This window comes from Dendronephthya gigantea, unplaced genomic scaffold, assembly GCF_004324835.1.
Source record: "Dendronephthya gigantea isolate DGI-Jeju-01 unplaced genomic scaffold, DenGig_1.0 000006F, whole genome shotgun sequence".
Classification (NCBI taxonomy): Eukaryota; Metazoa; Cnidaria; class Anthozoa; order Malacalcyonacea; family Nephtheidae; genus Dendronephthya; species Dendronephthya gigantea.
The window spans coordinates 1,076,208-1,102,179 of record NW_021163016.1 but is presented as its reverse complement, the minus strand read 5'-3'; the positions used below and the strand labels follow the sequence as shown (position 1 = coordinate 1,102,179).

At 39.2% G+C, this 25,972-nt stretch overlaps 1 protein-coding gene across 2 annotated transcripts in view; it reads left to right on the top strand.

Annotated features, from left to right (window-relative positions):
- The window catches only part of LOC114516613 (hydrocephalus-inducing protein-like), a 44,922-nt gene that overhangs the window by 5,238 nt on the left and 13,712 nt on the right, over positions 1-25,972 (top strand). Inside the window, exons 10-58 of one of the 2 annotated variants that reach the window (XM_028536142.1) lie at positions 161-217; positions 856-923; positions 1,267-1,417; positions 1,505-1,636; positions 1,727-1,818; positions 2,151-2,218; positions 2,558-2,775; positions 2,917-3,017; positions 3,312-3,447; positions 3,753-3,800; positions 3,876-3,992; positions 4,065-4,217; positions 4,635-4,738; positions 5,019-5,298; positions 5,430-5,542; positions 5,690-5,840; positions 5,996-6,145; positions 6,428-6,556; positions 7,056-7,115; positions 7,281-7,419; positions 7,647-7,807; positions 8,261-8,470; positions 9,141-9,356; positions 9,737-9,934; positions 10,507-10,655; positions 11,055-11,328; positions 11,560-11,711; positions 12,124-12,166; positions 12,322-12,468; positions 12,617-12,856; positions 13,234-13,534; positions 14,068-14,328; positions 14,795-15,195; positions 15,767-15,950; positions 16,440-16,665; positions 17,023-17,234; positions 17,618-17,762; positions 18,097-18,292; positions 18,648-18,815; positions 19,327-19,551; positions 19,931-20,109; positions 20,835-21,327; positions 21,793-21,965; positions 22,192-22,390; positions 22,509-22,608; positions 23,056-23,318; positions 23,853-24,211; positions 24,945-25,092; positions 25,172-25,465. In XM_028536142.1, the coding sequence (XP_028391943.1) occupies positions 161-217; positions 856-923; positions 1,267-1,417; positions 1,505-1,636; positions 1,727-1,818; positions 2,151-2,218; positions 2,558-2,775; positions 2,917-3,017; positions 3,312-3,447; positions 3,753-3,800; positions 3,876-3,992; positions 4,065-4,217; positions 4,635-4,738; positions 5,019-5,298; positions 5,430-5,542; positions 5,690-5,840; positions 5,996-6,145; positions 6,428-6,556; positions 7,056-7,115; positions 7,281-7,419; positions 7,647-7,807; positions 8,261-8,470; positions 9,141-9,356; positions 9,737-9,934; positions 10,507-10,655; positions 11,055-11,328; positions 11,560-11,711; positions 12,124-12,166; positions 12,322-12,468; positions 12,617-12,856; positions 13,234-13,534; positions 14,068-14,328; positions 14,795-15,195; positions 15,767-15,950; positions 16,440-16,665; positions 17,023-17,234; positions 17,618-17,762; positions 18,097-18,292; positions 18,648-18,815; positions 19,327-19,551; positions 19,931-20,109; positions 20,835-21,327; positions 21,793-21,965; positions 22,192-22,390; positions 22,509-22,608; positions 23,056-23,318; positions 23,853-24,211; positions 24,945-25,092; positions 25,172-25,465 (8,784 nt within the window). Of the gene's footprint in view, positions 1-160; positions 218-855; positions 924-1,266; positions 1,418-1,504; positions 1,637-1,726; positions 1,819-2,150; positions 2,219-2,557; positions 2,776-2,916; positions 3,018-3,311; positions 3,448-3,752; positions 3,801-3,875; positions 3,993-4,064; positions 4,218-4,634; positions 4,739-5,018; positions 5,299-5,429; positions 5,543-5,689; positions 5,841-5,995; positions 6,146-6,427; positions 6,557-7,055; positions 7,116-7,280; positions 7,420-7,646; positions 7,808-8,260; positions 8,471-9,140; positions 9,357-9,736; positions 9,935-10,506; positions 10,656-11,054; positions 11,329-11,559; positions 11,712-12,123; positions 12,167-12,321; positions 12,469-12,616; positions 12,857-13,233; positions 13,535-14,064; positions 14,329-14,794; positions 15,196-15,766; positions 15,951-16,439; positions 16,666-17,022; positions 17,235-17,617; positions 17,763-18,096; positions 18,293-18,647; positions 18,816-19,326; positions 19,552-19,930; positions 20,110-20,834; positions 21,328-21,792; positions 21,966-22,191; positions 22,391-22,508; positions 22,609-23,055; positions 23,319-23,852; positions 24,212-24,944; positions 25,093-25,171; positions 25,466-25,972 lie in introns of both variants that reach the window. The other variant, XM_028536141.1, reaches the window with a different exon arrangement.

The window sequence follows — 25,972 nt, the reverse complement described above, 5'->3', positions numbered from 1 at the left end:
ACTTTCCGATGTGTCTGCAAAAATATACTGTATTTCGCCTTCCATTGGAAGGCTCGTTCTATCTGGTCCATATTGGTTTTCTCTTGTCATAAGCGTGTTGGGCGTGTGTCTGTATTTAGATTATTATTTGTCTTTTTAAGTACTACATATTTTTCTTTAGACGGTAGATGCAGACAAACTAATTTACAAAGACGATGTTCTTGAAGTTCAACCTAGTGTAAGTTTTGTTTATTTTAATTAAATACCGAAAAAAATTATTGCAGAAAGTGATATATAATATCGCGACAAGGTTGTTCCGTAGTAGACGACAAATGCGAGAGTGCGGCTTTTCAAAGAAGAGACATTTTATAGAGGGCAATTATTAGAGAGGGGACATCTCATAGAGAGGGCATGCAGGTAACTGGAAATGGGTGTGTTAGCTAAGGCATCATGATGATAAGGCATGATGCATGTTACCAAGAATTTTAATGAAGTAACGAATGTTAGGATTTGTTTTCGAACAAACGTTATTGAAAGAAGGTGGTATTTGGTAGAAGGTCAATATTAGTCAATATTGATGTAGGTTCGCATAGAAGATAGTTTATGAGGTCGGGATTTACTATGGCAGTAATACTAGAGTATAGTGGTATTAGGTACAGTGGGTTATGTGAGGTGATAATAGGAAATATTGGAGAGGGCATAAGAAGGGGGGTTGTGAGCGAATATGGTGGATAAGAGAGGATATATAATAATAAGAAACATACATACTCATACAATGTTTAGGCGTAATGTTACAGAGGGTGGCTTATTGCAGAACAAAATGTTGCAATACGCTGTATTACTGTACCTTCATATCTTGCGTCCTATCTTTCACAGGAAGGTGTTATTTGGCCTAATTCTTCGATGGAAATCAATATTGTGTTCACTCCATTGGAGGCACAAAGGTACAGGATAAAACAAATCAGCAGATCTTGCTTTCTATGTGTCAATCCCATCATCTCATTATCGTGTTGCATACGACACCACTGAAATACGACGTCTTGGGAGATCCTGATCATTCTTCTATGACTTAGCGCACCTCGACTACCAGCAGGGAAGGCTTTTAGGGGGGGGGGGGGGTGAGAGGGGTTGTGTAAATCTGGGTGTCAGTTGAAATGTGGGGGATCCTGGTCATTCTTCTATGACTTAGTACAGCACCTCGACTGCCAGCAGGAAAAGATTCGGGTTTGGGGAGAGGGGTGTGAATCTGGGTGTCAGTTGATATGTGGGAAATTCTTGTTATTTTAGTTATGCTCGAACGATGTATTGTGATGTGGCTGGTAGAGAATCTCGTCTACCCCTGCGAATCAGAGGCGAAGGAGTGGGACCACGTGTGATGTTCTCGCTCGACTTTCTCGACATCGGAAATATATTTGTAAACTCAAAACATTCGTATGAGGTTTGTGTTGATGATTTTTTTCAAACAGGAATATTTGCATGCACGTTATCTGAGCAATGTGTGGTAAAGGTTTTTTTTTCTGGGCAGGTTGTGCTTGCGAACAAAGGTGATATCGATGCTGTGTTCTCGTACATTCATTCCCAGTCGATGTTCGGTCCCCTTTTCACATTCTCTCCATCTCAAGGGATCGTCAGGCCCGGAGGATACCAGGCTATCAAGGTTTGTTCAAGCGTTTCAAAGAAGTACGTTTATGAGCATCTTCTCTACTTTACTACGGCAAGAAAGCAAAATGTAACTTCGCTTTTATAGATCGATTTCTGTTCACCAATTCTCGGCAACCTGAATGAAGATTTCTTCTGGGCCATTGAGGGATCACCAGAGAAGCTTGTTTTCAACGTACAGTAAGTTAAAATAATTGACTTTTCAACATATTAAATAATTGACTTTTCAACAGTCAGTTCAAAAAGTTGAAGAAGTCTCACTCCTTGAGATTTGCGTCCGAAGCGCAAGCCAAGTACACAATCACTATGGCGCTTTGTATATCTTGCTCATGCCATCCCAGTGTACATGTGCAGGAACTTTTAGATGGGGTATATAGATCAGTGCACACACCAGGATAGCGTAGAATGGCGTGAAATAACGTGTGCATTTTTATAAATGATATGCATATATATTTAATACAAGGCCTATCGTTTGTGGCACAGGATTAACGGTAGTATAACTCGATTTTTAGGGGTTGTGTGATTGGTCCTACCTTTCATTTTGATGTACCTCGACTGGATTTTGGCGTAATATCTTACGGTGGGTAATTAAACCAACACTATTAAAGTCTTTCAAATTTTTTCTTCCACCGAGACTATGCGATTAGCAAAAGCGTAAAAAAGTTTGATAAATCGACTGCTTTTTCCTTGAAAAAATGGTATTCGAATATCAAACACCTGGAAAACTCCCCACACAAGGTCCTGGAAAACCTCACAAGTACAAAACTATGCTTCCTATGTTAAAAAAGATTGAAAATTTCTAACAATATGAAGAATACTTTACTCACCTTGAACTTCACTGACCTGAATGGCTGCGTCTTGTGAATTTAAAAAGTTATTTATGAAGTTCGCAGCGGTTCAATGGAAATGTTGTTTTTAGGATTTCCCAACAGAATGCATTGCTCGTTGATCAACACTTCTTTGATCCCAATGACATTTACGTTGCGTGTTCCTGCGGATGAAATTGAAGGAATGAACAGCTTCAGCGCAATAACGAGTGATTACTACAGCCAAGAATCACAAGAATGCAGGCGAAGAGAGTTTGAAATAACTCCAGTTACCGCCACTTTGACTCCACAGAGCACCCAAGAAATACAGGTACAAATAATGAGGCCTAACTGCCAACCGGCACCGACGGTTCCGTTGTTTATTACGAATGAGTGAAACTGATGGCCTTTCGAGGATCGAGGGCATTCGTGTAGTTATAATTGCAATGTAATATGAATCTGTCGTTTTCAGATCGACCTGGTATCAATGACTGTGAAAAAGTACGATGTGACATTAGTTGTCGATGTTGAGGGTGTTGGTGAAGAAATAGCTTCGTTGCCTTTGCTTGCAAAGTAAGATTTCTCCACACAGAATACATTCATCGTTTTCAAAATTTCCTGTGAAATTTAGCATATATCAATTATCAACCTAGTTCCCTGACTGCGGGAATGGACCATTTCCCTATTAAAGTAAATGTTGAACTAGCCTCAACTAGGAATATTCATCGGTAGATCTAAAAAGATCAACCCCAACTTGGTACATACAAGTGGGAAGTTTGCATTTCGAGATGGCAGATCGACTTTATGTTGTTTTTAAACCAGGGTAATGTAATATTGAGTTGATAGGCTACTTTCGTCATCCTATAGTTGTGTCGTGCCAGGAATTAACCTGCTTACTCCAGTGTTGGATTTTGGCAAATGTTTTATCAATCATCCGTATGAGATGACAATGGAACTGATGAATGATTCTGATCTTCCTGCAAAATACGAACTTATTGCGCAAGTAAGTTATACCCTCGATACAAATGTGCAGTATAAACTTATGTATACAAAAACAAATTCCGAAAATAGATGAACGTAATGAAAATGAGCCTTAATATTTATATAAATTTTTTAAAAAAATTAAATAAGTTCAACTAAAATCAGCCTAATGATACACCAGATATTTCAAAAGTGACCATATACGATGTTCAAAGTAGTAAAATAATTTATTATTGAATTTACCGTGTCCGATTTCAGTCAATACCTCGTTAATAACACAATAATTTTCATTGTCAATTCTTTTTCACCTACGCCATTCTCATCTAGGTTGCTGAAAACCACAGCAGTGTTTTATTCTCCAGTCCTGAGCCAAAGGTATGCATTTTTGTTCTAATTCTCAGGCCTATATAATGTATGTGAGTATTGTGCTTATTAACCTAATATTTTTAGGGCATCCTTCACCCACGAACGATCAGTAAAGTTCCACTCCAGATAACCGCTGAAAGACTGGAGGAAAGATATACTGTTGCTTATCTCCTGATTCACGGCAGCAATGATCCACCACTGGTAGGTTTTACATTGTTTAATTAACACTAAAAACAACGCCCAATGATAACAATATTTTCGTTTGCACTTTAGGAAGTTGAGATCCGTTGTTTTGGTGAAGGGCCGGTAGTCCATGTCTCTCCTATGGAAATTGACTGGGGTAATATCCCTGTTTTGGCTGATGTTGAAAAATGTTTAACTTTATCAAACGAGTCGCTCATACCAGCTCGCTTCACATGTAACACGGTAAGAGTTTGCTGCCTATAACCGTACAATTTTAACAAGATATATTCCTCGCTGGAGAGGTTGATGGACCAGATACAGTAAGCTGAATTTCCAAGCATAGATAGAAGAAGTACTAGTAGTGGAAGAACAAAACCATTGTTCTTCGACAAAATTCAATGAATGTTGAAAGATGGTTGTATAAATTTTATGAATCCGTGACGATGAAGCTGTAGTGATTCATTCCGTCTATACGTCGCTTTTGGATAATCACTACAATATACAAGTTTTAATGATAAATTTCTATAACTATATGAACAAAAACATACAATGAGTTGCCCATATCAGTTGCTTGGTCTATTCTGCAGCCCTCACAGGAACAGAAAACAGGATACGCTGACATTTCAAGATGTTTTCAAAATGCTTCTTTATCATTTCCAGGCGCGTGACAAGTCATCTTTCTCAGTTCACCCTGCCGAAGGAGTAGTTCCCGCGGAGGAAGACATGAAGATTGTGGTTACGGCGAAAGTTGACGATTGTGTCAGGTATTGAAAAAAAAAACATTTCTTGAAAAAACATAACTCTAACTCTTTGGTGTGTACAATTTCAAGAAAACACACGACACTGATTATTTCTAGTTCTCGGAAACTCCAATGCGTGTTTCTACAACTGTATCGTACTACTAACATTTTGCAGCCAAATCTGGCAATTATACTAATTTCAGTATGCTCTTTTTAGCTGTGGTAATTTATTTCCTTCTTGTTACCTAGATCACAAGTTGGTCTATTATGCAAAATGTCCATTCTTGCTTGTAAACACCTTTAGATTCCAAGATAAAGTGTTGATAAATATTGGCGGAATTCAAGTGCATACAATAAATGTGATGGCCTATGGCATGGGAACGACGATAGTCTCCGATCCTCCTTTGATGCCAACGGTGAACTTTGGTCCGCAGTTCAGTCACAATACCTGTTCTAAGGTGTTTAAGCTGACCAATAATGGCCGCAGATCTCAACAGCTATACTGGATGACCGAAGGTTTCTCCAACTACAAAGCCAAGCTCAAGAAGGAGAGACACAATAAAGAGTTGGATAAAATTACCCAGGTCAATACGCGCGATCCATTTTATATGCGATATTCCGGGTTAAATAAGTACTGTTGAAGTATTTTGTTCATAATCAGTTAAAAGGAAAAAGAAAAAGCGACTCAACTCAGTTGGTTCTCTATAAATTCTAGGATATCCTTAATACTCCATCTTCAGTTGGTCCAGTTTTTAAGCTTACGCCTGAAAGACTGTCCTTAGATCCAGGACAAAGTCAAAAAATCAAAATGGAAGGTTTCTCATTGACGTAAGTACATATAACGCAACCTCGAGTTCACAAATAATTTTTCCTACTATACCTTTCACACTCGTAGAGCTTAAATAGGCATATGTCAACCGGGAAGTGAATGTGATGGTTAAACGTTATAAGATTGTTTTCTGTTGTTCCACGCAGACCTCAGATCGTACGCGAGAAAATGATCTGTCATTCTATCATTGGCAACTCGATTGGAAAAGAAGTGATAATGAGAGTGAATGTCAAGGCGGAATTTATCAGCCCTCTGTTGCAATTTTCAGAAAGAAAAATCAACTTCTGTGTGCTGAAGGTATATTTTCCCCTATTCACCATTCTGATGGTACATAAATTTCGAAGATCCTTCTTGCTCAAATTCTTCCCCTTTTACAATCTAGATTTGTCTTGAGTTGATATTTCTCTTTTTGCTTTCCAATCTATGCTAAACGAAAATATGTCTTCATATAGTATCCTGGTACAAAGTTAGAAAGAAGAACGAAAGAACTGTTGATGGAAAATGTCTCATCGCTTCCTCTCAGCATGAATTTAAGAGTCGAATATCCCTTTCAATTCATGCGTATTGAAGCTGGTTGGGAAAGCCAAAATTCTGATACTTTGGTGAGTATATTTCCTCTCACAGTTCTCCCTGACTTTAGAGTCTGAGGTCAGTAAAATTCCTCGCTGTCCAGTATATGAACGGTCTCAATCACCTATATAAACAATGAACGATGGTACAGATTCTTCTGCCATTGAGAAACACGATTTCTGTCTCATTTAGTGTGAGTTCATGAGTGAACGAGGTTGTCATTTTGGGATCACTTTAACATTGAAAACAAACGGCAAAGTTGCATCTTTCCTTTAAGAATTTCAGTTTGATTTTTCTTCCTTCTCATTCTCTAGGACGTGACCCTGGATGTAAAGAAGAGCATTCCTGTAAGGATCGAATTTGATCCTGGTTTTGAAAACAACGCGTTCTCGAGGACTGCCAAACGTCCGCTGATAGTCACGTACAAAGATCATCCACACGAGGTACAGCGTTCGATTGGGGTTAAATTCCGTCAGGTTGATTCACTACTGCTAAAAAGATTGACCATCTTGTTTCTTCTGTTTTCAAATGTCATTTTTGGAGGCCCAGAATGTTTGGAAAATACCATTCAATATATCTTCCCTGCACTTCGTGACGCTGAAAACTAAAAAAACATCCGAACATGATACTGAGATCCACCTTGCTCCATCTGAATTCCCATGCATGGTCAGCGATGTCTTTTACGGATATTAACAAGTTTTTTCTTCCCTAAGACATGGCTTACTAACGTACAGTACACTCACGAGGGTGACATAGAATAGTAGAACGAGCTTTGCGCAGGCCTAAAAATGGGTTGTCTTCCCTTCCCCAATCTTCTATTCTGTTTATATTGTATTCTCTCAGCCAATATTAATATCTTCCCTGCCTCCTCACCTCACTTGATCCGTGTAGATATCTTCATGTATGGTGCAAGACGTATCATATGCTGTGTATGTTTTTTAGGACTATCTGGAGTTGACTGGTGGTGTTTACTATCCGAATCTTACATTTGAAACTGCCGAGGTAATGAATACCTGTATATATACATGTAGCCTAAATAGAAACTGCCATATAGGAAGGTCTAAAGCGTTTCTATGTTTTAAGCTTTTTAAAACTTTAATAACCTACAACGAGTCACACTGTGTGCGAATGGACTAAATTATGAAGAGCATTTGGTGTTTTTGTCAGGTTGACTTCGGCTGCATTCTCAATGATACAGAAGTGACTCGGAGTGTCCTTGTCACGAACAACAGTCCAATGGATGTGAAATATCACTGGTCGTTTGTTGACAGTGACTTGCGTATCGAGAAAATTGTCACTCTTAATGGTACGTAATGTATACCATATCTTAGGGACAAACCTCCGAGGAACACAACATATTTAAAATGAGAGACTGTCGACTGTCATTCTCAACTTAGCTGTTAGTATTCTGTTCACATGCTTCATATCATGCTTGGGTTTTGAAAGGGTTATGTGGGGGCGGGGGAGGGGGTGTATGCGATAGGATATCTGAGTTGTAAGATGACTTACTAAACAATGAAAATGGTATTTCAGAGCGAGCTGCCGTTGTTGCGGCAGAAGAACAACCTGGACCAGGTGATGAAGATGAAGAAGAGATGGATATCATTCTTCCTGGTGACATGAAAGATGAGAATGATGCTGCTGATTTCGAACCAGAGATTCATGTAACTTCAAGTGATTTGGGAATCCAAGAGGTTTGTGAGGAGTTGAAGATTTATCATGATTTATCACGGCTATATTTACACTTTTGCCTAATTTGCATATCATTTTTCTTCAAACTATACCCATATTTATCAGTCAATACTGTAACTGTCTAACTTAAATTAGTAGGACTAGAACTTTAAGTTGTTTTGCGTCAAAGCCCTTTAGTCTTCATCTCCAGTCTTCTTCTTGAGTGTTCAGCGTTCAAGAGCTCTTTACCCGTTTAATTGGAAGTTGTTACTTATATGGTTATAGAGGTGTTTAAGGAAACATATTTAAAAACATTTGTTTAAAAGCTTTTGTTGTGATGTTTCTTAAATGTAATGTATAGTTTTGTAGTCTCAACCAAAATATTGACTGACTGATATTTTGGTCACTGAGCATTACAACGTGGTCACTCCACTATCTGATTACAAATGAACCGTGTTTCTCTTTTTATTGTCCAGGTGTTCGACATACTGCCGTTATACAGCACGCTGAAGCCCAACGAAAGTCAGCGAATTCAATTTACATTTTACGGTCATTCTGGTGTGCGAGCTAAAGCCATGGCGCGCTGTTCCGTTGACGGTGGTCCAGATTATGATTTGATGTTGGAAGGCAGTGCCTCGCTCGCCAGCTACTTCTTCAATAAGAAGAGTGTAAAATTTGGAAAACAGGTACGTGAAAAAACATGCACTAACTTCGTGTGGTTACACGCAGTATTGGAATTGGAGTATAACTCTGCATTAGAGGTTACATGAAAGGGTCTTAATTATACACACTTCAAATTCAGGAGATAAGCCAGGAACAGTTCATGGAAAAATCAAAGTCAACCATCGGTCCTCCGGCAGGAATCGAACTGACGCTTTTGCGATGCCGGTGCAATGCTCTTTCCACTGAGCACTGAGTTGACTCATTTTTCCAGCAACAGTTCCTGGCTTAAATTTGAAGTGTGTATAGTTCCACTCGAAATTAAGACCCTTTCATGTAACCTCTAGAATTTACCTACATCGAGTGAAGTGCTAAAACTCATAATTGATTAACACTACATTATGTCTATAGTTGAAATTTTTTTGTGCGAATATTCTATTTCATGCATGCAAGTATGGTTTGGTTTACACTGAATTTCAATTTTTTTAATGCATTGTTGGAAATCTCTCTTAACATGTCCTTGTTGTGACCATTGTGTCTATTTTTATTAGCTAAAATTGATACGATGTTCCAAGGCATAAATGCATCAATCAAAATTTTGACGAGGAAAAAAATTATTTTGAAATATACGATTCAAGAAAAACCTTTCAATGTCTTTCGACACCGCAATCCTGAACATTTCCTCCGTATTTTTAGTTGTACGACCAGATGGGAGTGTCTGAAATCATTCTTTATAACTCCGGTAAAGTTGGCCTGGATTTTGTCACAAATCTTGAAGCCACATCAGACGAGAGGCAGCCTGGTAAGATCGCAGTCACTCCATCGCGAGGTCACGTTAAAGCCTTACAGAAGCAGAGTATTGTCATCAAATATATGCCTGGCATTCCAACCAAGTTCAAGAAGAGCTTTACGGTGAGCATTAAGTTCAACCTAATCTAGTTCAATCATCCGAAATGATACACTACCTTTCCTGTCAACTTGTCCCAACGTTCGCTTCCAGTCCAAGAAGTGCAGCTAAAGTGGGTAATTTTTAGCACATAATCTTGTTAGATTCCGAATAAATTATTGTAGTCAGAGCGCCCCCATGATGTTTTTATCTACGTACCTAAATTGTGTTAGAATCTGCCTGAAATATATAGGACTCTCGTGACTAATGTCTGAATCGTCGAGAAGTTTTCTAATTTAACAGTATTATCAAGATTCGCGAATTCCTGTAGAGTATTTGGTACCATTACAGTAGATTGATGACAAATATTCTTGTATGTCCTAAGTTGGTATTACTTGCATTATAGATCCGGGTCGGACATTTCGAACCTGAGAAGATCGACCTTACTGGTGAGGGAGTATTTCCAAGAATCGCCTTGGATCTTCCACGTGACATAGAAAATGAAATCTTCAAGGAATTACTGGAAGTTGCCAAGACGAATTTAACGAATGTTGAAAATATCGACGACGATGACGAAGAAGACGTTTTCATGGATAATTCTGAGGTAAAATCAGCTTCACCCGACCACTGGGTTGAGAACTTTGCTTTATATATAGCCTGGCATGTTTCGCGAGCAAAATTTCTGTTTCTTTTATACCCCGCATTCAGTATCACTTAAAATGCACGCGGCTAATTTGCCTAATATCCCAAATATGAAAAAAGATGGGCTGAATGTGTGTATACCAATGAGGGGACAAGTGAAAGACAATAGACAATGGAAGCAACAAGTGCATGATAATGTAGAAATTTTAGCAGAACAGAAAACAACCTCCGAACTGTTTACCGTGCGGCCTTCAAACGTAATCATGCAGTTCTCCTTTTAAACAAATTTCTATATGACAGACATTCTGGTGAATGCTCAACCCCCTATATCTTTTTCCTTATCGAGAATTCCAAAAGCAAGCTGTTTGAACACTCAGCTTTTTTTACGTATCACGTCCAGTTTTGAAAACAAATTTTTGAAAAATTGAAAAATATTTTCGTATCACACATGAATGCTCACGAGAAAGCTGAGCTAATTGGCTGTCGAATTCTACATCTGTTTTTTTTTTACATCTTTTTTTTTTTACCTTCTAGGAGCGCAACAATGTGATGGACGAACTAATGGAAATTGAGAGACTGCAGGTGATTGACTTTGCTCTGGAACAACGGAATAATGTCAAGAATGGCGTGAATCAGAGCTTCAGCAATAGTAAAAAAGGCGGAACAAAGAAATCGAAACCAAAGTAAGTAAAGAACTCTGTGCAACAGTAGAGGGTGTTTATCGATGGGATATCGAAGAACAGGAATTTTACAGATTCATGTGCTCCAAATATACAAGTTCGCAAACTCAAAGTTCACAAAGCTACAGAGGGCCGTACTCAAGGGGAGAGGAAGGGGGAGGGGGGGGGGGCAGAGTTAGCGTCACCGATCGAGAAACCATTTTCCCGAAACGTTAAAATATCTTTAGAAAATTGTCGTTAGGGGCGGGGATAATCTCATGGTGAAACAAGACCAGTTTACAAGAAATGAACAACTGGTTTAATATTTTGAGATAATCTACCAAACAAATGCGCGTGTATCGGAAGTGTTTTTTGGAAACTATATCGTAATCAACTGACTTCATTTCATGGTTGATATTTCAGACCACAGCTGATAGACTATGTCCTTGACTTTGGTTATGTCGTGTCTGATACTGCTCCAGAATACAGCTTCCACGCCGCCAACTGTGGTTATTTCCCAGCCTCGTTCATGGCAGATAAACAAGCATTACATAATTCTGGCTTTACCATTCACATGGATCGAGTGAAGAACTTGCCTGGATTTCCTGATCCAGAGAGCGTCGCGATCACCGTTGTCTTTGATCCAAAGAATGCCAACATCCCAGAAGGACCATTACGATCTCGCGTGCCTATCAATGTAGGTTCCTTGAGTGATGGGGTTGTAGGATTTCCTGGGGCCGGGGGGGGCTTGGTGTTGCAGGGGTGGGTGTGCACAACCCCCTAGAAAATGTCACATCCCTCCTGAATTTCAAACACCCCTCCCAAAGCAATGTCTAAGAAATCGTTTTGGTCGTTAGCCTTTTGGATGATGGTCTCCTTTTTTTGGTTTTACACACAAAGCAAGAAATGCATCTTTTGTATTTTGCAGATTCTAAATGGTCCAGTTATTGGTATAGTTTTGAAGGCCATCGTCACGATGCCAGATATGGCGCTTTCAACTAATATGTTGGATTTTGGGAATGTTCAGTGTGGTCAGTGTAAGCTGATGACTATGCAACTGTTGAATGATCAACATGTCAGGTATGGGTATTTTGAATTTCCTCTATAAATCGTCTTGGTCAATCAATCAAACAATTTAATAATTAAAGACTCGAAAATCAATAAATATTCATGTATTCAGTAAATAGGCAATCAATAATCGCACCATTTAGAATCAGTAAACAGTTAATAGGTAGTGATTAATTGATTAATTGATTGATTGATCAATCAAGTCATAAACAGCATATAGATGTATAATCACAAATCGTTCAAACGGTTTAAATCAAGATTTATTACCACTACCGACGTATTATGATAAATATATTACTGCAAGTGTATAATGAAAATTTTGGCATTCCAAACTTGTTCGCGTTCTAGGCGTCTCTTCGAACGATTGAACGCCGGTCAGATTTTGAACGCCGGTTAAATTACATTTATTTTATGTATTAATTAGCTGTCAGTGGTCTTCTGAGCCGGCGGAAGGCAAAAAGAAAAAGGTATGCTATTATGTTAAAATATTTTTGCGATCGTCCAAATGTGTATTCTTAAATAAATGCGTATTCTTAAATAAATGCGTAGAAAATAAATTATTATGTTATCACTCTTTTTTATCACTGAAATCTGAAGCAAAATGTGAAAAATTTATTTTCAGGTCGACAAGATAACTCCGTTGCATTTGCGAAAGAAGCTAAAGGCGGAACCATTGCAACCAAAACATTTTGAAATCATGCCACCATTTGGGATTTTAGCTCCTGGTCAGAGAATCAACGTTCAAGTAAAGTTCATGCCCACTGAGGAGGTATTGTATGAATTTCCACGTGGAATCATTGTCTATTCCTTATATTCCTTGAAACACATTTTAATAAAAGGAAATTTACATATACAGCATCTGCTGTCAATTGGGAATACGTTGGTTCATATGAATATATTTCAATTTTATCTCATAGATGACTTATAACCAACGGTTGAAGATCCGTATTGCTCAAACAAAGAACAAACATGTGATAACAGTCCGGGGTGAAGGAAGCGAACCTAAAGTAGAGTTTACTTCGTCTGTTCTGGAGTTTGGTCCAATCCTTCCTCATTCTTTTGGCGACGAGAAAGAAGTCACTATTCAGAATCCTTCGTCTTTTCCAATCGAGATATACTCGCTGGAGTTTGATAAACAATATTTGGAAGAAGAAAAGGTGACTTGATGTTAACATGCCCTATGTCGTCTCGTTTATCTCTGTCGTGTTCTTCTGTAGAAGTTATCTTCTGTCTATTCTGCTTCTCTCTATCATCTCCCCTTTCCATTTGTCTCCTCTCCATTGTCTTTTCTCCATCATGTCCCCATTCATTGTCCCTCCTCTCCATTGTCTTTTCTCCATCATGCCCCCATTCATTTTCTCTCCTCTCTATTGCTTTTTCTCTATCATCTCCCTATTCCATTCTATCTCCTCTCCATTGCCTTTTCTCTATCATGTTCCCATTCCATTTTGTCTCCTTTGCATTTTCTTTCTCATCGTATCTCCTTTGTATCCACCAAATATTACCAGTAAAAAGAACATTTTCTTCACCACAGATCTTGCGTGCTATGAAAGGCTACGATGAATACAATACGATCCTCTTGCCTCCGCGGAACGCTGGCGATCAACTACCCTCGGAACTCTCCGAACACTTTTACGAACAAGAAAAAGTCAAAGAGGAGAATGAGAAGAAGAGGGTTGAAGCGGTGGCTAAAATGTTTGATGAACAGTTGAAGGGCAGTCAGACAGATTTGCAAACTTCGCCTCATTCCGAGGTGTCACATTCTGCCTTTGATGAAGAAACGGCCGTGGAAGATTCGACCAAAATACCGCAAGATACTACCGAGATAACTAAAGGTATTTGCGTTTTGTTGAAGCTCAGCCGAGAATACTTCTCAATCTCGTGTACCCATGCACTTTCGAATAACACACGACGCAGAATTGTGATGATATTTCGACTTTTTTCTAAATTCGTTCCAAATCAATTGGCTTGACAATGACTTGAAAGTAAACTCGAAATTTCCTTAGAACTCTGCGTCATGTGTGTTTTATAACACAAATCTTGAGTTTGCAAGTTGGTGTTATTTGGAGTTTTATATTCGTTTTATATTACGTCAAATTGTCTGCGGTAGTAAATTTTGAATGATTCCAGCTTTCTTAGGACTTTAGTGGTCTTTACTATGTGGTCGCTACTGTGCTTACACAGGCTTTGGCAACCTTGTTCCCAGCCTCTTTGAAGTTCTATGGAAGCACTAAGCGCGCGAGGGTTCTTAGGCCGTGATGTACTTCAAAGAGCCTAGGAACGAGGCTGGGCTTCGATATCGAAACTCATGCGTACACTTGTAGTTCTTGACATATTTATTACTATTTTCCTCCTTTTGCTTCAGAAGATTCAGAGCCTGAGAAGACAGATGTTGGTGAACTTGAGATCACTCCAGTGTCTGCTGCCATCGCCAACTATATTGGTATTGATCTCTCCCCGGAAGGTCGGGCCGCAAGAAACAGACGCGGTATTTCCATTGTGGTGCACGGTGCGCCGTTATCTGGCAAGACTAGCACGGCTATCGCGCTTTCCAAATTATATAATGCTGTTTTAATAAACGTCGATGCTGTTGTCACCGAAGCAATACAACTGGGAGCGACCACTGCAGGTATAATAAAATTATAACATTGCTTTCGGAGTTCAGGGGCCGATTGTATCAAGCCCGTTTAGCTTAAACGATGGATAAGTCAAATTTAAATAACACTCTTACATCTCTCTTGAATGAGTCAACTTGAATATTATGCACTGAATATGTAGTTGTAAACAGTATCTTTGTATTACTTTGCGAAATTGGGCGTTTTTTGCGTGAATAGAGGGGTAATAAGTAATACCATAACACCCGCAGAGATTGGTGTATATCAAGTTTCAACCCGATAATCTAATCACTGGTTAACAATCATCCATTTCTGTATTGCTATCGAAGAGAAAACTATTGAATAACTTTGAAAAGTTCAATTTTTCTTTTGAATACGCATTCTGCAATCTTTTCACAGCTCATCATACACATTTGACAGCTGTGAAATGGCCATTTTGAGGCCTAAAGTATAGTGAGTATTTTCGATTTATTTATCCAGGTATTCGTGCTCGAGAGCTGTGCGCTGCATCTGCAAAGTCAGTTAAAGAAGCTGAGGAAGGCAAAGATAATGCGCTTTCCGGTGCGTTAAGCGTCGAGGCAGTCACCGCTCACACGGCGCAGACATCAGGTCAGGTCGGATTAGCCGGTACCTCGTCCGCTATTGGCGTCCAGTCCTCTATCAAGGAGTCTCGCCGTGCTACAAACTTCTTTGGCCCTAAAGGAAGCCAGGTTGGGAAGAATCAGCAACCCGCGCAACCTTCCCCACCCGCAAGCCCGCAGACGTCGGAACACCCGCCGCGGAGGTTGAGCGTCAGCGCCAGTGTTGCCGGGGAGGATGGAATGTATTCGTGTATTCTGCCCGAAGACTTGTTAGTTGAAATATTGGCTGAGAGAATGCAGGTATGCATGGCTCTGCTTTGACCATTAATTTCCAGTGCGCGCTGAATCATAGGCAGCAAGAATTTTAGTGCGATGTTGGTTAAAATTATTGCAATAATGTACATAGATGTTTCTTATCGGTTTTACCGGAGAAGGATCCTACTTTGATGAGATCTATTTTAAACGATACAGATTTTTTTGTGTGTGTGGGGGGGGGGGGATTTTCAACTAGATAGACTCTTTATAGCTGGCATATTTTCCAATACTTTATCTTGAAAGTTCCTTGCAAATTGCTTCAGATAAAAGAGGTTAGAATAGCGACAGGGGTGCTTACCATGTACCTTGTTGAATCGGAAATACCTCTCCCAAAAACAAATGGTATACAAAGAATTCTATCATAACTTTCCGAAAGAGCCTTGTACTGGAATTTCCGTTTCCCCAAAGTAAATGGTAATCACCCCACGTTGATGGCAGTCATGCACATTGTACATATTCCAACGCATTTCAACACAATTTTGCGCGTAAGTTTATATAAATACAGATTAAGATTTATGATCTTTTTCTCTCGGACTCAATATACTTGTTGTTTTAGGTGAACGATTGTCATCTCGGAATCATCATCGATGGCCTGGACAGCATGTTTACAAGAAACAGCCAAAGCACTGCGTGTTGTGTTTTACGCGCTCTAAACAACAGAAAATATATCTTCTTTGTTACCTTGACTTTGGATCATGCAAAACTGAAAGCTATTGATGAGAGAAAAAAGGAAGAAACGCGTAAGAATATTTTAATCCTTTAGGGGCTGTATACATGAGCCCGCTTAGCTGAGATTCCACGAAGCGTGAGATGACTTTGAGGTATTGAAATAAGTTTTTATGACACCAAACACGCACAATGTTATTGTCGCGGGTGATTACACGATTACCAGGATCGTGTTATATGCTCATTTCAATACCTCAAAAGTCACCGCACGCTTCGTTGAATCTCGGCTAAGCGGAATGATGTAAACAATCGGTCCATATTTGTTGTAGTAACACCTGTAGTGCTGAGCTATAGTTCAACTGAGATCAGTGGTCCTGGACTGGATTTCTAAAATTACGTGTTTGCCTTTCCACTAACATTTGCTAATAGCCTAATTCAGAGGCCTGCATTTGGTAGAAATTTGGTGAAACGAGCTATTTTTATCGTGCAATGACAACACAACGCGACACAAAAGTATTTTCTAGCATTGAGTCGATTGAGTCAAGTTGTTCGTGTCTTTGTAGTTCAAAAAGAACGCGAGAAGGAGGCAGCTGAGAAGAAATGGCTGGAGGAGATGTCTGAAGATGAATACGATGCTTTAAGTGAACAGGAGAAAAGTGATGTTGATAGAAAACGTTTGAATCAGAAGAAAGAGAAGATGAGGAAAGAGGAGGAGGAGAGATTGGAAAAAGAAAGAAAGGAAAAGGAACAACTTGCTTTGTTGGAGGAAAAAAGATTGGAAGAAGAAAGGTAAGGTGACTGTTTAGAGAAATACTCTTTATGCGTATTATAACTGTCCACGCATGATAGGATAGTTTGATTAATAAGTATAGTCTATAAGACTATAGGGACGGACTAATCTGATAAAAGAGTAATTTCTTAGCGGGCGACGATAGGGTAGTCGAGTGACAGAACATTTTGATGGCAAGGTAGTCGGGTGACAGCGTATAGTTTGATGACAGAATAGTCTTATAACTGGGTGGTTTGGTAATAGTCCGATCATTCAGTCCCAATTTAATACTGACCATCACTGAAGGCGTTGCATCTACTCACAAAACTGCGTGTGTACGAGATGTGCTGATCGCAATGAGTTATTTCTTCTCCAAGGGACAAAAAGGGTCGAAGGAAGACGGTTCAACAAGCATCCCAAATGCGGAAAGGCGCACCAGATTCCAAAGACAGCGAGAGGAAGCGAGAAAAAACATCTGACAAAATGTCCGGCACTCGTAGTGTCGCTCAAATTCATGAACATTCTGGTGTTCGAGGTGCTAATGCGCCATCGGCCATCTCAGAGAGATCAGATAGTTGTGATCCACCAGGTATATATGCAATGCTGTATATAAACTGATTGTTAAAACAAATAATTTAAAATTGGTACAAATTCATGTCTTTTGTTCAATTTTATTTGGTAAAAACAACAAAAATTGGTCGTTTTAACCAAGTTTTTAGTTATCTTAATCATTAAAAGGTTCAATAAATGAATCTGAGGTAACCAATTTTAAATTTGTACTGTTTTAACAGCGTCCAATCTTACCTTCTTAACTAAAGTATTAGACTCTTCTTTATTATAAATATCATAAGCCTCTGTCAGTACGAGTATACTAAAATCATGCAGTGACATGTGTTTGGTTGCAAAATTTTGCAAAAATGCAGAGAGTAGTAAGTAGTAACTACGTTCTCATGCTGTGAATGTGTTGTGTAGGAGGTGATGAACGTAAACGACCCAGTGTTATCAAATTGTCCAAGCAACGTCAGGCTTCAGCTCTTGCCACGCATGTGCCGCCTGTGATTGCTGTTGATGATAAAGTTTCAGAAGAAGATGAGAAGGAGAAAGAATTGATTAAAAAGTAAGAATTTTTTGGAAACAATTTTAAGGGTTGTTAACCGTTGAACCCGGTTACCAAGATTCAACGAAGGTATTGAAGAAAGTCTTTTTGAAACAAAACAATCACATGCTATTGTTAGGATGATTACACGACTACCAGAATCGTGTTATTTACTTATTTCAATACCTCAAAGTCCATTTTACGCTTCGTTAAATCTCGGGAACCGGGCTCATGTGAACAGTCCCTAAGGCATAAAATTCGTACTTTAAAAAAAGGTTAATCGCTAGCCTTTCTAGGGCCTGGTTCTTGGTCTGTCCACTTGCAACAAAACCGGATTTTCTTGGAATATTTGCAGGTTTCAAAAGTTCGAGGTTTCTCTACGCGACGTGTCCTCGCTGCTGGAGAACTGGGACAGATCCACGGGGAACGTGGTACGAGTTGACACTCCGAAGTCCGAAACGGAGCCTGAAATTACACAAACTGGATCAAACAAGAAGATGAGGGATAAGAAGAGCGAAAAGGAAAAAGAGAAAGAAAAAGTGCTGAAAGAGGTTTGGCCATGTTTCCATTCCACTATCGTAGTTTTATTTTCATATACTGGTGATTTTGCTGAGATCGTCTTCTTTTGGGAGATGAAAGCGAGTGAATAGCATCAATACTACTTGATCACATCCATCGAAGGAAGAAAATCGCATGTAAAATCGTAGTGAAGACTTGGCTTAACTAATGTTTATTTGCAAAATTACTTCGCTAAGAAACTCATTTAAAAACCCTCTTCAAAGTATTTAGACCATTCTCGTTTTTTTTACAATCGCTCCGTAGAAATATACAATCGCGCCATAGTAAGGCTCATTTCCGTCGTTGCAAGAGAGAGTTAATTTCCATTGTTATTGTTGTGTAATATAGAATATGGCATCTCCACGAGACAGTTTTGTATTTCCGATCAAAGATGAAGTAAAGACTGTGAACAAAGACGGTATTGGTGTTCCTCATGTTATCTTTGAGACCACAGCACCAGGTGAATCGCAGAAAGACAAACTGTTGTCCATGACGACCTTACCTACACCCCAAGAGGTTTGTTTTTAATTAAAAGTGTCCGCTAGCTACTAGCTAGCTTGTTAGTGTGTAGTTGAAAGCGATCAGACCCAATTTCTCTTCTGTTGGAAGAGGTTGGTTTTACTTTTCTTTTAAACTGCTCCATGTTTTTAAAATGTGGAAACTCTTTACAATTATATGATAGGAATGATACAATTTTCTTACTATGAATAACTCTTTTACGCATATACACAATCAAATTTAAACTCTATATTTCGATTCCGAAATATGTAAGGAATTAATAGTTCTTTTATCGATGCAAAGATTTTATTGTCAGTATAGAGGTAACAGATCATTGAGTCAAATTAATATGAAACCAGTCCATCGTATACTTAGGATCATTATGTGATGTTTCCATTTGGAACACCTTCGAGTTAAATAAATCTGAATTCAAACCTTTATAATTATGCCAAGTTTAGGTTTAACACATTGCTGATGAGTGATTCTTTTACCTTTCTGAGGCTCAATGTTTCCCCTTATTTTATTTTAGATCTTGGATGGTCTTGGTCTGGGTCCCCAAGGACCACCTATCCCTCCTCCAGTGACCTTTGCAGTGATCCCCTACCCTGTGAGGCGAAACTCACCCTTTGCATCTGATACTTCTCTTCATTACCTGTTTGTCGCCTCGGGACCAAGCGATCCTAACGTCGCTGTTGAAGAGAAGGCGAAGAAAGCTGATCCCGAAATTGAAAAGGCTGATTCTAGATCAGAGAAGGTATCCATAGTGTATCTTTTATTGAACAGTGACACTTTAAATTCCACCCTGAACAAATTTGAATGAAGATTGTGGCATAGGCCCTCTTCTGCATTCGTCAAAATGATAAAATTGCATGCAACTTATCGTTTAGTCTAAATGGGCCTTTCAATAGACAAAAAACTGTCTATTTTAGGCAGTTGTTACACCACATTTGATGCAACTTGTTTGAAGAGGCGGCCACACTGCTCCCTGCATGGTTATATTACTATGGATATTCGGGCCTAGATTATACGCTAGATTTTGCTCGTGTCAAATGCAATTCAAACAATAGATAATGAGATGATAAGCCTCAATATTGTATCTATCTAAACTAGGCCTAATCAAGTTCTTTCTTCAGGAACATAGTAGTCGAGGTAAAGGTGCTGCAACCAAGATGAGTCGTGAGAAAGACGAGCCGCGGGAAAGTGGCGCGAAATCAAAACGTGACCGAGTATCCAGCAGCGGTAAAACAGCAAGAAGAAGTTCCCTGAGTGCTGCCTCATCTCCACCACCAACACAGGAAGATGGAAGATTAAGGTTTGTTCCCGCGGGGAAGCTAGGGGCTGGGATGTTTATACTATGCAGTCTACGCTATATTACCCACATTTCGGGACCCTTTTTTGTTGGTTATTTTTCATAGTGTTCTTTCTAGCCGTAGCATATTGCATTTTGTTTCGAACGTCGATCTTTTGATGTGCAGAGCATATATACTGTTAATGAGCTAAAGTCTTTCTAAAGACCTTTGTCAATGGCCCGATTTATACTAGAGACGGGTCATCCGTCTAGACGAACTAGGGAAAGCAAAAGATAGTTCGTATTCTAGTTCGTCTGCGTGTATACACGGGCAAACAGACAGGTCAACCGTCAACACGAATTATCCGACGAATTTGAATGAGTAGTTCGTCTTAACGCATCATCCGTCTGGTAGTATCGATACGTGATTGGGACGAACTATGGAAAATTCATTATAAAACGGCTCTTGTGCACTCTTTTTACTACATAAATGATTTCCCAACTCTTTTGCACTTTCTAAACGTGCGATTCTGTTTCGTGTGACATATTCGTCTACATAGTTCGTCTAGATAGTTTGTCTTGCATATTTGTGTTTATACTCAGACGAATGATATCTGTCAGGGATACTCAGACGAATAACCCATCTCTATTCTCTAGTATAAATCGGCCCAATAGGAATCATGCGTGCGCTGTATTTTATACGATATATATTCACCATTGTAAGAAATATTTACTCTCATTTTATTTAGTGGCGAGGGTGCGTCGGCTACGAACGCAATCTTGAGCACACATCGCTGGGTCATACCTGCGAACGGTTCTAGTCTGTTGCGAATAAGATTCAAATCTGAAGATCTCGGTCAATTTGATCAAACGCTGAACTTCGAAATAGTCGGCACGAGACGTCGATATCAAGTGTTCTGTCGTGGAGTTTGTGCCTTTCCTTCGATCAGTCGAGAGCCGCGCATCGTCTTTCAAAACCGCAGGAAGATCAAGAAACGCGAGGAGATCGTCCACAAGAAATTCATCTTGAACAGCGAGACCTACGAATTTGGTCCACTTTTGTGCGGGAAAACCCGCGAGAAATACAAGGAAGGAAAGTACCCAGAAAACATGGAAACTATTACAATCTCGAATACATCACCTCTGCCTGCTGAGGTTTCCTTCTGTTTCCAACATGATAATAACGGAACGACATTCCTTGTGGATCCTCCGAACATGACTTTACCATGTGGTGCTAGCGAGGTAGGCCACCCTTACATTATAGTTGTCTTCGTTTAAGACTGTAAATTGACTGTAGACGATACAGCAACAAATTAACGAATCAAGTATGCTTCAAATACAATCCCAATTTACAATCCCGATATAAAAGTCGAAAAATTTAACGTTCCACAAGCTAATGTACTATATAATTAGAAAATTTTATAATGTATGAAAAGATATATATAAAAATATACATGAAACGCTACTATATATGTAAAGAAATTTAAGAAAAGCCGAGGCCAGATTTACAGTACATATAGCTATAGTGGAAGCAATTTGAACTACTAGATTTCCGCGCCAATATCAGCCTATCGAAACTCTCAAATTTCTACCGAATAAATCCAGGTTTGGCCAGCCCTATAATTATATAGCCTTGTGTTTACCCAACGCTATAGCAAACAAGGTTTAAATATTCATTTACAATCTTCCCCCCCCCCCCGTTTTTAGACACTCACAATGTGGGCTTACCCGAAGACATCTGGATCATTTGAAGACGTATTGGTTTGTTGTGTTCGCGAAAATCCAGAGCCAATATTGTTTAAAATCAGCTGTCATGGCGTGAGACCTGAACTAGAATTGGACAGAAAGCAATTACCGTTTGATCGTGTCCTTTTACACAGGTAAAACGTCCGTGTTATGACAGAAACTTATTTGAACACATTATTCGTAGTATTAATCCCAAATCGTACTCACTATTGCATACCTATACTTTCAAATCTAATTAAGCAGTAACCTATCTTATAAACTTGGCGCTCAGAGTTTAAGGTCCAGTTTTGAAAGAATCCTCATTAAATTACGTGTATTTGAAGGCCGGGAACTCAACGTGTTTCTCTTTTTATTCGACAGGAAAGACACGAAGACTGTGTTTCTTCGTAACAGTACATTACTTCCAGTACAGTGGCGGTTGAATGGTTTAGAAAATCTTGGTGATGACTTCTCTGTTATAACAGATCATGGCGTAATTGAACCGAGATCAGAGTATGGTCTTCAAGTGCATTTCAGAGCCGCCCGGCCAGTCACTGTCAAGAAGGTGATCAGGTTGGAGGTAAGAATCACGGACGTCTTTAGAATTGGTGCTTCGCCTGGCGTTGTTCTAATTTTATTCTCTAGGCTAGAAAAGTCTCTTTTTAGTATGTTGCTAAAATGTGTACACTTACATGTAGGTATCAGACGTTGAACAGATAATGGGTTTAGTTCAAGCTGAGAATATTCAGGTCATTGGAGAAGCTTATGACGTCGCTTTGGACATTAGTTTTCCAAAAGGTACAGTTCACTACTCATTGAACTAGTTCATTACTCAGTGGACCTATTTTAATTGCTTTTATAAATTTATCCCTACGTACTAACCCATAAATCGTATAAAGTTATCCTTGCTTACTAAACTCTAAATCGAGAAGGTTGACAAAAACATGGGTATGACCGGGCCCACTCATTTTTGAAGATTAGATTTTCCCAAGTCAGGTGCCCACTTTCCCTGTCGTGCCTACACCTCTATGCTTCCTGGAGCTGTCTGCACCCTCCGTACCAGATAAGCTTGGATCCTGTACCCCCCTGATTGCAGTTGGTAACCAAAAGATGAACATAACCAAATAGTTAAAATTTTCGAATGAATGCTGTACGCCTTAAATACTATTCGTATAAGCCATATTGCTGGGGTTTAGATAAATGTTATCCGTTAAATTAGACTTTATTTCATGTTTTCTATCACAGGAGCTGATGGCGGTCTTGATTTTGGAGTTTTGAAAGTATTCGACGAATCCAAGCAGTCCATGTCATTAAAGAACAAAGGACGTTATGAGATCAGTTACAATTTTGTATTCGATACGACGAGAAACGCGAATGTCAATGAATTACTCACAATCGTACCTCAGAAAGGCGTTCTGGTTCCTACGGAAAGACCTACACAAGTTGCGGTTATTTTTAGATCACGTTCCGAAGTCTCATTCAAAGACGAGACCATGTTGAAGTGTCAGGTGAGGAAAGTGAATTTGTCGCTTCTTACATGCAAGCGCGGTTACAGTAAGCGCAAATCACCTCTGAGAACAGACCACCGAGATTTCTTTTATCGGGGATTAATGGTGGGTTATGGTAAAGGCCTGTCGATCAAAAGCTGACCTTAAATTGGCGAACGCTGTAAGCCCTCGTATCACCATTTTTTTGTCTATCTGTTGTACATTTGATGCGAAGACGTTTGATGGTGTAAGAATATTCCCAAATGTATCTCTTGGCACACTTTACAACTCAAATCAATGTTCTATGCATTCAATCTATATCGTGAAACATTTGGTTATTCTTTCAAGTTTTACTTTTTTATCTTGATTTTGTTTCATGTAAATTTTAAAATTATACGAATTACCAAAAGTGCATATGTATAGACATAATATCAAAATTCAAAACAGAAGGTTTCATCTCTAATTGCCCGAGATTTTCTTTAAACGTCCGCGAAGTGGTAGTAAAGAATCTGTCATTTTTATTTTTCATATTTATTCCGTTACGTATTTTCCCAGATAATCGAGCCACACATCGGAAGCGCTGGTGAAGTGATTGCCAGTATTCCAGTTAAGATCAGTGTTCGGTCAGTGTACAGTAAGTACACAATCTACCCAATCAGCGATATCAACTTCGGAGCAGCTCTCATAAACACGAAGAAGACGCGAACGTTCACGATCGAGAATAAAGGAGAGTTTGATTTCCGATACACGATTATGAAGATGATCAACGCCTTAGGACGGCAGAAACAGGTTGGACCCAATTTGAAACGAGAGGGGTCTGGGTCGAATCGTTCCCAGCAGCCAACTCAACAACATCAAGGTTCTATAAGCCTTGGCGCTGGAGCGAAACCCAGACGAGCTGATTCGGTCAAAGGGTAAGTTCTATTGGGTTTGTCACTTAATTTAAACAAATCCTAAATTTATTTTAATCCCAAATTTAATCCTAATCTGCATTCATAATCTTGAAATCAGTGCCATCTAATTCAAAGCGTTTTACGTCGTTTTGATCCGTTTGAATAATATGGAAACTTGCCTTGAAATCTTATTGCGATTATACACCCTGACCGTATTTGTTCTCTGACAAGAAAGCTCCCAAATCGACGAAAGATTATAAAGTTCAATTATCCTCCAAATATTGGTTCGTTTTTTAAGCAAATCCAAGGACATTACGTTCGATAATCTCATGAGCAACTTCGATTGGTCAGTTTCAAACTGATTTAAGTATTACACCTTGTTGCATCTAGATGCGCTTCTAACATTGGCGTAACTAGAAAGATAATTGTGAGTGGGGGGAGATTAGTAATCTGTTCAGTTTAGCCAGACGATTTCTTTTATGCCATAGCTTACAATAGAAATCGGTCAGGCAGAATTGAATAATTATTTAAATAAACACCTCCCCCCAATTATTGTTCCAGTTACGCCTCTAGCTGGCAAGGGCAATATCAGACAGTTTATGGATTTACCAACCGTTTGAAAATGGCAAAGATTCAGAAAGTGCCACCCTTTGGGACACACCACTGTGATTTGTAACAATTTTGTTCACCTCATTCCTGGTCGAACTAGATATCTCTTTGCATTTTTACGAGTGAGGCGTCTTCTGTTTTATAGAAGTGAATATTTTGGTGGCGGTGCGCCGAATATCCGCCAACAGATTGGAATGTTTACACTGTACCCTGCCGTTGGTGTTATCAGCCCGGCTGCGTCAATGCAAGTTACCATCGACATGATGGGAGAGAACCCCGGATATTGTGAAGAAGTATTTTTCTGCCCATGCACTCTATTACACGATTGTGTCAAAATTGTATATCTAATAATAATGATCTCCCATCTTCCAGCTTTTAGCTATCGAAATCACAGACAGACAACCATCTGATAATCCTCATGGTATTCCCTACAAACTGATTGGCGAAGCGGCCATCCCAGGCATCAGTGTGATCAGTCCAGAATATATTGGATCAGTATTTGAAGAGCATCGTATTGTGCAGAGTCTCAGTCGTTTTCAGTTCCAATCTGCTGAATTAGGCAGCGGTACCGGCGTGTACGGTGAACAAGAGAATAAGTTTATGTTCTTTAATTCAATCGTTGGAAGGAAAAGTTCTGCGAGGTTTAAGATCACCAATCCAAACAAGGTGAGGCACCTCAAGAATTTTTAGTAGGTGTTCAGTATAGTTTAGTAATATGAATTATTGCCAGTGATCAAATAATGCCCAGTAATGTGCAGTGATGTCCAGTCTAGTCCAGTGATGTACAGTGATAAATAGTGATGTACAGTGGTAAATAGTGATGAACAGTGATAAATAGTGATGTACAGTGATAAATAGTGATGTACAGTGATAAATAGTGATGTACAGTAATAAAATAGTGATGTACAGTGATAAATAGTGATGTACAGTGATAAATAGTGATTTACAGTGATAAATAGTGATGTACAGTGATATGATATGATTGACAGATATGTGCAAGGGTATTCAGCAATATGCGGGAATGTGCAGAGATGGGCAAGATACCCAATAATATACATGCAGTTATATGCAATGATATTTATTGATATGTATTGATATACACTCATGTGCAATGATAAGTAGGGATGTACAGTGATATGCAAGTGATGTGTGTATTAATGTACAATGATGTAC